This window comes from Miniopterus schreibersii, assembly GCF_964146895.1.
Source record: "Miniopterus schreibersii genome assembly, chromosome: 15".
Classification (NCBI taxonomy): Eukaryota; Metazoa; Chordata; class Mammalia; order Chiroptera; family Miniopteridae; genus Miniopterus; species Miniopterus schreibersii.
In genome coordinates, this window is record NC_138115.1 from 48,125,183 (window position 1) to 48,138,848 (window position 13,666).

General features: G+C 41.9%; 1 protein-coding gene across 4 annotated transcripts; it reads left to right on the forward strand.

Annotated features, from left to right (window-relative positions):
- The first annotated feature begins 1,594 nt into the window (after window positions 1-1,594).
- Window positions 1,595-13,324, forward strand: ZNF502 (zinc finger protein 502). Of its 4 annotated transcripts, none has more exons than XM_081160811.1 (3): window positions 1,847-1,942; window positions 7,366-7,523; window positions 8,033-13,324. In XM_081160811.1, the coding sequence occupies exons 2-3, from the start codon at window positions 7,478-7,480 to the stop codon at window positions 9,604-9,606; spliced, it is 1,620 nt and encodes a 539-aa protein (XP_081016937.1). In that variant the 5' UTR covers window positions 1,847-1,942; window positions 7,366-7,477; the 3' UTR covers window positions 9,607-13,324. The 4 variants fall into 4 exon arrangements, with proteins under 4 accessions (XP_081016936.1, XP_081016937.1, XP_081016939.1 ...); XM_081160813.1 differs by having other exon boundaries at window positions 1,855-1,942; window positions 7,410-7,523; XM_081160812.1 differs by having other exon boundaries at window positions 1,870-1,942; window positions 2,678-7,523.
- The last annotated feature ends 342 nt before the right edge of the window (window positions 13,325-13,666 follow it).

The window sequence follows — 13,666 nt, forward strand, 5'->3', positions numbered from 1 at the left end:
GTCAAATCAAAGACTCCCCTCTTCAAGAGTATACATGCTCCCATGGTGTAGCCCTTTGACTAGTCTAGGCCTTTGACATAGATTTGAAATTCATCTTGGAGTAAGGACCGAGCTGGGTCTTGGCCCCGCTCCGCCTCGTTCCTCCTGGGTTCAGCGGGAGGAACTGAGCGGGAGGACCCCCGAGGGGAAGACACCGCCCGCTGTCTGGGTGCTCAGCTAGCCCGCAGCCGGGGCGGCCGGTTCCCTGCGCCCGCCTTCTCTCGTTTGGTGAGCTGGGGGCGGGGCAGAGATGGGGATCGCAGGGCAGAGGGTGGGGGGCGAGGAAGGGGGAAGGTCCCGAGGCAGGGGCGTGCTGGGGGTGGAGGTGGAGGTGGAGGTGGAGGTGGAGGTGGAGGTGGAGGTGGAGGTGGAGAGAGCTGCTGGGGGGAGGTGATGGGCGGGGAGGTGGTTAGGGAGCGTGATGCTGTAGCCCCGCCTTGGGAGGGAAAGGGAAGGAGAGGCTGCGGCCTGAGGTCAGCAGGGGAAGGAGGCGGCTGCAGCAGGGTGGGGAAGTATAGAGAGTGGGGATGGGGAAGGGATCGAGGGCGGGCGTGTGGAGTGGAGGATGGACAGGACGTCCGACCACTCTAGGGCGCCTTTCGAGACCCGGAGGCCCTGGCCCTCCCCGCTGCTGTCTCGGGCCTTGGGTGTGCGGGGCACAAACCAGGCCATCTTTTGGGATAAGATTATTGTCTCAGACTTGGTGGTGGGGAAGGGCATTCTAGGCTGGCCCTGCCCCTCACCGACAACCCGGGACAAATCCCTGACCCTTTAGAGTACCAGTCCTCCCCTCCCTGCCTCCACCCAGGTGCAAGGCTGGGATGGAGTTGATTTGAAATCGCTTAGTAACCATTAAAAAGCTGCCTCCTTGCACAGACCTGCATATTTCTGCTGGAGGACAGGGTAGGAATGGATTAAAGAAAACGAAGCCTTACTTGGTTGGGAAAACATTTTTACTTTCACAGCTGACCCTGGGGCACAGTTCCTGCTGAGGGCCTTATGCGCAGGTGTCTTAGGTGACAACGGGAGCAGCTTGTGAGCAGCTAGTCCGTCCTGCCCCTGGTGGCGCTGGGGCGGGACAGGGCAGAGACTGACGTCAACAAAGCCTCGGTCTAGCAGAGCTCTTCCCCTGGAGCTGGGCTGGATCCCGTCACCCCGCTGGAAGGCGCACGAGCTTACCCGAGGCGTAGAGAGTAACAAGCAGAAGCTTTGGCTGATGAGGGGGCAGGAAACAGGTCAGGAAAGGAAGATGTGAAGTCACAACTCGGGCCCTGGAAGGTAGAGTCTGCTTATGATAGAGTCCAGGGGCCGGGAGGTTCTGTGACCCCGGCCAGGAGCTGCGAGGGGACCTCAGGAAGTCAAACTCTGGCTGGGCCTGGACCGGAGGGGGTGCAGGCGGATGGCCCCTGCACCAGACAGCTGTGGGGGCTGGAGATGGCGAACGCTGTTTACCGCCCCTTCAGGTCGCACTCCAGTGTGGGGGCCTAGACTGGGAAACTCGTCCATATGCTAACTGAATAGTGGGCCGTTCAAGGTTCTTCGCCAGGGATTTTAGCAAGACGGTCCGTCCTGACTCCTGCCTGGCACTCTTTCCAACCCTAACCCCCCATCTACAGTTTCCTGTGCTCTGGGACAACGTAGTATTTAATGGGATATCAGGAACACGCTGGGTAGGAGGGAAGCCAGGCCTGAACCCGCGTCTTTGAGGGCCCCATCGAGATGCTCCTCCTGCTTCCTAGGGAAGCAGCCGAGAGACGCGTGGGGGGGGGGTTCGCGGCGACCCTGGTGACGCACTTCCTGCTGCGCCACTGCTCTTCCGGTCGTGGCGGGGTCGTCTGCTCCCAGGGATTTCGGGTACCTCTGGGACAGCGGTCGCCGCTCCGAGGGGAGCTCTCGGGCCACGGTGAGCGGGCGGGGACCCAGGGAAGGGAGAGAAGCGGCTCCGCAGCAATTCGGGGGTGGCGGGCTGGTGGCCTATATAGGAAGCCTGCCCCGCCCCGTTCTCCCCGGGAATGCTGGCTGCGCGCGTGGCCCGGAACTGCCGGCGGCCTCAGCAGTGTTCTCAGCAGGCCCAGCTCCCGACCTGGCCCAGAGGAGATGCCCAAGAAGATGCAGTGAATGAACTGATGATTGAGTGATAGATAAGTGATCGAAAACAAAATCCAGGGTCTGGGTCTGGATACCACCTACTTCCCCCAATCAGTCCTGCAGCTCAGAAACTTTGTAGGGACCGTCGTAATAGGAGACGGCAAATATTGCTAAGCGCACGAGGTGGAGAGTGTCGAGACCCATGTTATATTATTCCCGGGGATACAGAGGCTGTTGATCTCTAAAGTCGGACTGTCTAGTAATCCTTGCCCTCCTTTCTTTGTAAGACTCAGTTGACAGCTTCTGTGTTGCAGAACATAAGCAGACGTCAATGTTTTCCATCAACATTTCACTGTTTCTTGCCAAATGTTAGGTAGAGCTCAGGGGCGGGGCTACGGAATGAGAGACATTGGAGCGTGCCAAATGAGAAGACGTTATATATACATGTACATGCAGATTTTTGTGACTAAATTCATTTAGCACTTAACAGGCACTATTTGAAGTGCTTGTGCTAATTTATTTAACCTTCTCAACAATGTATTATCTGTAGATTTTACCGAGGAAATTGAGATACAGAGAATAGATAACTTGTCCAAGGATGCATTGCTAGTAAGTGACCCAAAGCTGCAGAAGAGATAGATCTATTGTGCAGCTGCAGCCTGGGTGAGTATGTTACTTTGGCCAACTGACAAGTCCAAGAAAGGCTTCAGAGAAGAGTACATTTAAGTGTGCTCTTATTGAAAGAATTGTGGTTTCAAATTCTTGAAAAACCCCATGCGACTTGCCCAGAACCCTTCAACTAATTATTGAGGGGCTAAAGAGGTGGCTGATGGGAGAAAGCTTACAAGGTAGAGGAGGAAGCCAGCTCCCAATTACTTCTAACAGGATGAAACTATTAAAAGCTTCCTTCCTCTTACCTTTCAGTCTAATACCTATCTCACCCCAAGTCTGGATTCAGACAGAGCCCTTTAGCAACTTAAAATCACTAACAGATTATTCCACACTAAGCATTTGTGGAAACACCTGTACATTCCTTTCTCGGGAACTTACAAACCAGGGAGTCAGCAGTGTATGGTCCATGTTTTTGTACTATCTGTTTTTGTAAAAATGTTTTATTGAAACAGCTAAGCTTATTTGTTTATATATTGTCTAGTTATGTTTTCAGACTATAAAGGCAAAGTTGAATAGTGACAGATCATATAGCCCGTTTAGCCCATGAAGACTAAAATACTTACTTTATACCTCTTTACAGAAAAAGTTTGCAGTTTGACATAAACAAACTGCTGACAGCTCAGATGATCCACAGTTGAAAGGAAATGGCTGTCACCCAGATGTCTTTTCTTCTCCACAGGTTTTAGGATCAAACATAACTCTTAACTCCTGTTGAGTGTCTACCCTGTGGCAGATCTTTATAAATGTTTTACATAAATTAACTCATTTAGTCAAGGAGTCACAGAATGGTAGAGCTGGAAGGACTTATTGTATACTATCTAATTTGTGATCTTTTTCAGTTAAATAGCCTGTCATGTAGGCCCACTCACATGGACAGTCACAGAGCAAAGTTTCCTGACTTCCAGCCCAATCCACTTTAATCTTATTCTGAATGGGAGGTCAATACCATATCCATTGGATCTGGCTTTTGGTTTTGTTCATGTTTTTTTGGGGGGGAGGGGGTATTGAAACCCATGAGTAAGATCAGTCATTTTCAAAATTACTAATTCTCTGACTATAAAAGTAATGCATATTTATTGTAGGGAAAGTGAAACATATAGGAGAGTGTAAAGGACAAAGTAAAGTAACCTATTAAAGTCCTAGAGATCAGTGTTTTAACATTTTGGTGGGTTTTCTTTCCTTTGTGTGTGTGTGTGTTTTGTAAATATCCGTGTATTAATAATTTCTTTTTATTAAATGCTTACTAAAGCTGGTATATGTATATGTGTACCTATTTTTTGTTTTAATGTTTATATCCTGTTTTAATATATTGTATTTTCTCATTAATATTTTTTGAGAATATGATTTTTAAGAGTTTCAAAATCTATCATATTTATATGCCATCAATGTTTATTTGCCTGTTGTTTTTTTACAATTATAGTAAGAGTGTGATGTTAGTACATAAATCTCTGTTCCTTTCTGATTATATTTTTTCACTTTTTTTCTCATTACAGAGACAATCGGTTAATAATGTGATAAATGTTGTTAGAGATTTAAATTAGTTTTTTAAAAGTAAGGCCAAATGTAGATAATAGGAGAAATTTGAGAACTAGAGGAGAAAATCATAATTCACCGTATAGTGATTGAAAATTAATGTTCCATCTTGTTCTTATTCATATGCGTATTTTAACATATATGATATGTTTTACTTGAAATTTTATTATCCTGTATTTTTCCTATTTACATTTAGTATAAGTATTTTTCCAAATGGTCACATTTTTATTTTTTTATTTTAATCTTAATGTCTCTATAATTTCTACCAAGTGGAAGTACCATAATTTGCTAAGCCTCAGTGTCCATCATTAGAAAATTGTGTTTCTTACAACATTGCAGGGGATTTTTGTTCTTTAACAGTTAATGAAAGGATTCAGTTTTTTCCTTTCTGAGAAGTTACTTCTCTGTGAGAAAGTTCTAGTAGTGGAATTACTAGGTCAAACAATATGGGTATTTTTAGAACATATCCTGATGACTTTGAGGATCCTCTCCGATACATTGCAAGTGCTATATACACATAACGAGTATTCTTGTCTTAGTTCCGATACCCACAAAGTGGTGTTCAATGTGTCCCAACTGGAAATAAACCTACAACTTTAAGATCTGATACATATTGCTAGATTACCTCTAGAAAGATGGTACCAGTTTACATTCCCACTGGTGATGTATGAAAAGCTCCCTTTCTCTGCACTTTTGCCGGTTTTGAGTTTTAGCATTAAAAAATCCAATTTGATACAAAAATTGACTCTTCAGGCTCAGTTTCCATTTCTTTCACTGAAATGGAACTTTGTTTTGATGTGTTTATTGGCCTTTTGTAATATTGGTGTATTTATTGTACTTACCATTTTTCTATCCTTTCATCTTTTCCTTTCATTAGTCTTTAATCTATTAGGTAAATCAAAGTACTTTTTCTGAATTGTCTTAATTTTATTTGCATTTTGGGTAGAAACTTGTTTTTCTGTGGCCAGATTTATCCAGTTTGTCTTTGTGGTTTGTGCTTTTTTGCATAAGGATTAGAAAAGGCTACCATAACCCTAAAACAATCATTTGTCAATATTTTATTTTGCTGTTTAATTTTTTTTATAGTTAACCTTTTAATCAAAAGTTTAGATTTATTTGAGTATATGATATGAGGTAGGACTCTCACTAGGTGTTTTTAACAACTTATGAGTAACCAATTTTTTAATATTATAAATGCCAATTATATTAAATTATTTTATTTATTTCTCTTAGGGGATTAGAAATCAAAAGCTAGAGTTAAACTTCCTTTTAAATATGTAAACTCACTGTTGAGGTTTTCCTAGCCACACTCCTTTGATGATTTTATCTGTTCTCCAGAATTTCAGTTGCTCTGTTTATGACAAAAACTCTAAATAAATACCTCCCTCCTCTATTCCAGATATGTATGCCTACTTTCTATTGGATACTTCAAACTAAATGTGTCTTCTTTTTCCCCAAACCAGTATTTCCACTGTCACTAAAGATTGCTGTCATCACACACCAAAACCCAGCAAATTATCTTTGACTTATCGCTTTCCCTTCACCCTTCCTCCCAATATTCATCCAATCCTGTGTCTCTTTCTTAGGCAGTCTAATCCCTTACCGGACTGCTGAAACAACTTCCCAAGGGGTCTTCCAGTCTTCATCTTGCCTCTGCTACCTTCCACCCCTTATTTTTTTTTTCTCTGTGTTAGGGACAGATAAAATTCTAATGTGTTTTTTTAAACAGAGGAGCCAATAATGTTACATCTTTTTCAAACCTTTTCAAGTCCCCTTTATGTCTTTCTACTCACTTTTTGGTAAATGCCTTAAAATGGTTTGCAGGGTTGTATTTGGTCTGGCCTTTGCTTGACTTGGGGTTCCTGTCTTATTTCTGGTGCTTAATACTTTGAGTTACTGGGTCTTTTTAATTTTTCCAAAGTACTGCCCTTGATTCTTTTTGTAAATTCTGTTTCATCTCTCTTACATATTCTTTTTCCTCATGTGTGTAATTTCTATTTATCTCTTCTTCAGAGAGGCTTTTTTTTCCTTCCAGACTAGGTTAGGTACTCTCTGCTCTATATTCCATAGCACCCCATATATCCACTTTTGTAATTGCCATATTTGTAAGTACTGGTTTAATGTCTTTGTCCAGCTGTGATGTAAGCTCTGGGAAGTCAGGGTCATGTCTGACCTTTTCTCCACTGTCCACCTCTGATGATACCCAAACCCCACTCTACTTCATGAGTCTCTGTAGGATTGTGTGGTGGGTCCCTTTTACGTCCTTACTGTGGAAGAGGAACAGGAAATCCCAGATAGGATCTTCTTAAACTTTTAAAACTCAACACAGAAGTGTAGGCCTTCATGAGAAGTCCACAGGACCATCCTTATTACATACTTCAGCAGGCACAGCCTATTCTTTCATGCCTCTGAAACCATCCCTGTCTTCCTTGAAATAACACTGCCAATTCTACTTATCATGTCAATGTTATATGAAGAGACATTTTTGGATAAACTTTTATAATTTTGACATTCCAAACACCAGAAACTTTGAACTATTTTTGCAACTATTTTGTAAATAAGAAATTATTTTACAAAGTATTTTAAACTTCAGCCTTCATTTTATGTTAAGGTATACCTGAAGAAAAACTGTTTGATGTGACATTTAGAGGAAAGAACAGTCAGTGTATCTCTAGGTTGTATCAAATAGAGTTCCCTAACTACTATCTAGCTCCTTGGCATATAATGGAGGTGGGTGGGTCTGACTTAAATTAGCCTTGTTGTGAGGCCATTTTCCCATTGCATCTTTTGACTTTATTAATTGACTTTTCATAAAGATTACTGTATAATGGACAGAGTGTACTAATTGACATGAATATTCCTATCCACTTAATTATCATTATAAATAACATTCTGGATTTTTCATCAAGCACTTGAGAGTTTGTTCATATGTCATTCTGTCTAGCTATCACTTCTTAGAGAACTGACAAATGGAGTTTGTGTGAGTCATTAGTTTCCCTAGGCAAAGCTCTTTCTCATTTTTCTTTTTATTAGGATAGTTATATTCCATCCTCCACGTTTTTTCCCCCTGTGAGCAGGGCTCCCAGTTTTCCAACCTTGAAGTATTTTACAATTAAAGCAAAGGGAAGATTTGTGGATCTGGAATATGCAAGGAGCCGAAGAGAGAGAGATTGGAAGAGAGATTTGTCCAGGTGAGTGAGCAAGGGACAGCCAGTTGGGGGAAAAGCAGGGCTTTGGAAATTTTACAAGAGAAACCAAATGAAGCTCAAACTACCCTCTCTTTTATGGATGTTGGGGGTGAGTTTGGGTGAGTATCTCTTGGGGCCAACTTTTCCTCCATACTCATTTTATCACTCTCAGTTCCATCATATGCCCTTATACATTCTCCCACTATTCTCCATTCTTTGAATATAAAACATCTTGTCCTAATCATTAGCTTGTTGTTTATTATTTTCCCCTTATCTCCATTGTCTGTGGTTCTCTCATTCTGGGTGTCTGTAGCTGCCCTTTCCATGGGATTCCTCATTAATGGTGATTACCTTATCCTGATGCAGATCTCTTTCACCACTTGCAACTTTGAATTATTTGACCCACTTGCTTTTATTGGTCCTTACTGAGACCTGCAAAGTTAGGTCTCAGAACTTCAGGGTTCTCCACTTTGCCTTACATAAGAAATATTCATTCTGATGGTTTCTTTCAGGTTGGATGAACAAGCCTGCTCCAAAGCAGAATGTCTCTGAAATTGATTCACCAGGGACAGTAGGAAAGAGACTCCAAGAGGATGAATCCCAGGACTCTACATGTGAAGAAAAATATGCATGTGAGAGCATGAAGGAAAACTCTCCCGGAGAGGTTCCTAGTCCATGCTTTTTCCAGGAAGGAGGTTTTGGGGGAGTAACTTTCATCCACAAGGAAGCACCTCCTGAAATGATTAGCCAAGAATATAATTTTGAGAAAAGGTTGCTTTTGACCTCAAGCCTTGTTACTCATATCAGGGTTTCTACAGAAGAGAGTCTACATCAGTGGGAGACAAGTAGCATAAACACCAATGAGGTTTCAGACCAAAGTAAATGTTCAACCCTCTCCACACGGAAAAAGTCTTGGAAATGTAACGAATGTGGGAAAATGTTTACTCAGAGCTCATCCCTTATCCAACATCAGAGAACTCATACTGGAGAGAGACCCTATACATGTGAAGAATGTGGGAAAGCCTTCAGTCGTAGTTCATTCCTTGTTCAGCATCAAAGAATTCACACTGGAGTGAAACCATACAGATGTGAGCAATGTGGGAAAACATTTCGATGTCGATCATTTCTTACTCAGCATCAGAGAATCCACACTGGAGAGAAACCTTATAAATGTAGTGAATGTGGGAATTCCTTCCGCAATCATTCACATCTCACTGAACATCAGAGAATTCACACTGGAGAGAAACCTTATAAATGTAATAGGTGTGAGAAGGCATTCAATCAGAACACACACCTCATTCATCATCAGAGAATTCACACTGGTGAGAAACCTTATTTATGCAATGAATGTGGCTCTTCTTTTCGCAAACATTCAAATCTTACACAGCATCAGAGAATTCACACAGGGGAAAAACCCCATAAATGTGATGAATGTGGGAAAACTTTCCAAACAAAGGCAAACCTCTCTCAGCATAAGAGAATTCATACTGGAGAGAAACCCTATAAATGTAAGGAATGTGGCAAAGCTTTTTGTCAGAGTCCATCCCTTATTAAACACCTGCGAATTCATACCGGAGAGAAACCATATAAATGTAAGGAATGTGGCAAAGCTTTTACTCAGAGTACTCCACTCACTAAACATCAGAGAATTCACACAGGGGAGAGACCCTACAAATGCAATGAATGTGGTAAAGCCTTCATTCAGAGCATTTGCCTTATTCGGCATCAGAGAAGTCACACGGGAGAAAAACCATATAAATGCAATGAATGTGGGAAGGGCTTCAATCAGAATACCTGTCTTACTCAGCATATGAGAATTCATACTGGAGAGAAGCCCTATAAATGTAAAGAATGTGGGAAAGCCTTTGCTCATAGCTCATCTCTTACTGAACATCATAGAACGCACACTGGTGAGAAGCTTTATAAGTGTAGTGAATGTGAGAAAACCTTCCGCAAGTATGCACATCTTAGTGAACATTATAGGATTCATACTGGTGAGAAGCCTTATGAATGCATTGAATGTGGAAAATTCTTCAGACATAGTTCAGTCCTTTTCAGACATCAGAAACTTCACAGTGGTGTCTGAACCTGGCATTCATTAGGTTATGGCAATTTCTCAAGAAATAGTGGCTAGGAATCTGGCTGAGGAGAGAGGGGCAGGTAGAGTTCCTGGAGGGAAGGATGAAGGAGCCTTAAATACTGCACTCAGAAGAGTATTTCCAGAGATATATGTGAGGGCTTGGAGAACGCAGAACCTACTCCAGGTGGGCCTCTGAGAGAACTGGGTAGAAGGGAAGTTCCTGCTTTTGAGATAAATTCTTGCTACCTGTCATTCCTCTCTCCTTATGTGACTTGTACCTTGAGGTACCACTTGTTAAGTTAGTACTTATGTTTCCTTATTATACTCCTGCCCTACCTTCCCAAATTGTCATGTACGTTCATTGACCAGTTGGCTGAGGTGCTTTTGCAAACACTCATTGTGAAAGTGACAGCAGTTGTGAGGTAGTGGTAAATAGCCTTCAGATGTCTGAGGCAGCTCTAACCATGGTCTTGCAGGGGAGAGTACTCAACTTGTGGAAGTGCTCCCATAAAAGGGAGACAGAAACAAGTGAGAGATAATCCATATTTATTTAATAATAAGGAAATATTTGGCAAGAACTGGGCTGACCTCTACATATATCTTGGCAAAGAAAACTTCTGTGAGGATGAGGGAGATCTTTCCTGATCCTTTTAAGCTGTACAAAGAAAGATGAGGACAAGAGAGAATTTTCTTGAATGATGCCAGTTTATGGGAAGGGAGTTGTATTTGCTTAGAAGGCTATGGAAAGGAATGCCCAACCTCTGTCCCAGAGGAATTGTGGTGTTCCTGTGATGGAAATGGCCTGTGCTTTACTGGTGGTCATAAGAGGCCATAGAGCAGGAACCCTGCATGTGACTGAGCAAACCATCAGTATACCCCTGCCCTGGACTGAGGTGTATACCTGTCTCTTGTAAATTTGGTTGGGTCACTGGTTTACAGGGACTAGGGGAGAGGAACCCATTAAGATTAAGTATCCAAACAAAAGGGGACTCTTATTATTTGCCTTTAGGGAGGAGAAAGCATTAGTGAAGAAGGAAGACAGCCTTTTAGATTGACTGAAGTTGGGGGCTGCTGCACCAGACCTTATGAGATTATTGATCACTGTAGCCAGGAGGGCTAGGTTTTATGTAACTGGTGGTGGTAACAGATTTGTTGGATCTCAGGTGTTTCTCTTTTTATTGGGCCTATCTTATTCCTGCATATTTGCCCTTATCTGCAGAATAGGAGTATCTAGGGAGACATTTCTCATTTGCTGAATTTGGAAAGTGTTCTAGAGAGGATTACCTGTTTTTCAAATCCCTGAAAATAAAGAGATCATGGGTTGCCACTGACTGATGGTATTTTATTCTGAGAGAAAGGGCATGTTTTACTCTTTCCTCCCTTTCATGTTCTTAACTGTTACCCAGAGATTCAGGTCTGAAAGATTGAGGATAGCCTTTGACAGGAATTCATTTCTATGCTCTGAAGCTTAATACAATTTTTAAAATATGGCCACTAAAAATGGAAGCAAAGCTGATTCTGCAATGGTTGATTATTTGGAACTCAGCATTGACTTTTTTCAGGAGCAACTGTCTTGTAAGCCTTGCTTTGAGCCATTAATTACCATTAATGGGAATGTGAAAGAAATATCACATACACTTTTCTCTCTTCAGTTGTGAAGATATGTTCTTAAAACCTGGCACAGGGCAATTTATAACTGAGTAAATGAATTCCTTATGGGCAAAAAACCCCTATTTAAACTATATTTTATGCTCATAAAAACAGTTTATAGAAAGCAAATGTCAATGTATTTATACTTTGCAAATGAAGAGTTCATAGCTGGCACATAGTAAATGTCCAGTAAATATTTGTTAGATTAGTGTACTTCAATCAATCTTTGCCCACCAGAAACTTTAGGAAATTCCTGATGTATAAGTATTTAGCATAATATTTATACACCTATATTTGGAGTCTTGACTGGAGCTTAGAAAGGATAAAGAGTTTTCTTGAGGATGAAATGGTAAAACAAGGGTAGAAAATGTCTTAAATACTTGCTGGAGAGATTTTCTAAAATGGAATGGGCACAACTCTTCAGTTTTTAATCCTCAGGATTTGAGAGTCTGGTACCATTTTCACTTCCTGGTGGAACAGGAAGGAAAGAAACACCATCTTTCCACTGTCTTCATTCCATATTCTCATATTTGCAAATATTTGTTCCTAATTTTCTCTCAGTTGCCAGCCCACTATATGGACAGCCACTGCAGCTTGACCCCAAACTTAGGAATTACCCTCTTCCACAATCTTTCCTGTTCTTGAGTCTTCATATCCAATCAATCACTGTATCCTGTTGACATCTCCTAAATCTGGAAGCCATCTTCACTGCTATTACTTTAGTCTAGCTCCCCAGTTTATTTCCTAAACTGTTTTTCTATTTTCCTGGTCTGTAAGTTTCTTGTCCCACTAGGCCATCATTTCTTACGGATGGTCTTTGTCGAACAGCTGTGGAAACCCTGTTCTCTCTCAGAATAAAGTTTCAGCCCCTTTCAGAGGCCCCTTATCTGGCCCATGCCTAAATCGCCATTCTCAGCTCTATTCTGCCCCATAGTGCATATTCCTGTGATTCTACATCACCACTGGACTCTACTTTGGAACTTTTGCACACGCTGTTCCTATTGCCTCAAAAGCCTTCCCTGCTCTGCTTGTCTGAAAAGCTCCCGTTTGTCAGTTACGAATGGGCTCAGGCAACATCCCCTTAAGCTGTCTCTGACTTCACCTATTTTTAATTATTTCTGTATTTTATATCATTTTATTTTCATGTTACATACACTGTAATAGCTTGTTTACAAATATTTCTGTTCCCACTAAACTATCAGCTCCTTGAGGCCAGGGGCCATGTGGTATTTATTCATCTTTGACCTTAACTAAAATATTGAGTCAGACATTTCTCCATGCCAACATGTGACGTAGGCCCATGGTTATCAGTAGAAAGAAGGTATGGTGAGTACATGAGTGTGTCCATGAGTTTTTTGCAAGGATCAATAATTCTGCATCTTTCTCCAAGATACAGAGTGTATGGTTGTATTAAGCAGAGGGCCCCATAAGAAGAAATATTTTGTAACAAAATTTGTGTTTTGCTACAAATTAGGCATTTAAATATCCTACCACAATTTAACAAAATTCTTTCAGATATGTTGATGTCAGGGTCATAGGAAGAGGGAAATGAATGTCAATGTAGAAGCATAGGTATGTCAACTGGAATATCCATGAAGCAAGCAGGAGCTGCACAGTGATGCTGGCCTGGCAGAAAAGCAGTTGAGCTTAGTATTCCTAACATGGGAGCGCTTCCTGAGCTCATGGCTTTCCCTAGCCTCTGGTATGATAAAGAACTGGAACATCATTGCTTATTCACAGTGTGTTGAAATCTTCAGAAGGAGATGAGGCCTCATCAGATCCTCAAAACAGGGAAAACAGGTGGTTGGACTTCCAAAGTCACACAGTAAGTGTTAAGTGAAATTGAAACTCTGGTGTTTTCCTTCAGATTTCTCTATTGGTTGTACCTCTGCTCCACAATGTCTTATTACTTGTGTCTATTATAAGACAAAAGTATATTGATCACTTAAGGCTCCAACTTTGCCCTATTCCTGAGGATAGGGGGAGCTCACTTTAGATCAAGAACCTTTTTGGACCTCAGAATCAGACTATCCTGCATGTAAGTGAGGGTTAGAAATAAATTGACTTTGAATTATGACCCTGCCTTTCTTCCTATACAATGCAGAAATCTATCCTTCATCCCAGGTAGTTTCAGTTTTACTCCCCTTCAGCTGCTGGTCACAGTATGCTTTAGTTTTGTTGAATGAGTTTGGTGCCCATCTCTCACATTCATTTTCCACCTTTCAGTGAGAAGCTCAGCCCAAAGTGCTGTTTAAGTCGTATTCTTCTAGTAACCTGCTTTGCCTAGGGTCCCCTCCCCGCCAAGGTTAGTTTCCACATCAAAGAGCCTTCTGATTTAGAAATTCTTTGAGTCCTAACAGAAAAAAAAATGAATAGGCCTAGGCACTCTGGCCTGTGAGATATTGGGACTGGAGGG

What these genes read in the sequence shown, in the direction of transcription:
- ZNF502 (XM_081160810.1), top strand. Translation starts at nt 1,759, where the DNA reads ATGCTCCTCCTGCTTCCTAGGGAAGCAGCCGAGAGACGCGTGGGGGGG. An exon ending in AGGGGAGCTCTCGGGCCACG is followed by an intron (nt 1,943 to 8,032) that starts GTGAGCGGGCGG and finishes GGTTTCTTTCAG; the next exon opens with GTTGGATGAACAAGCCTGCT.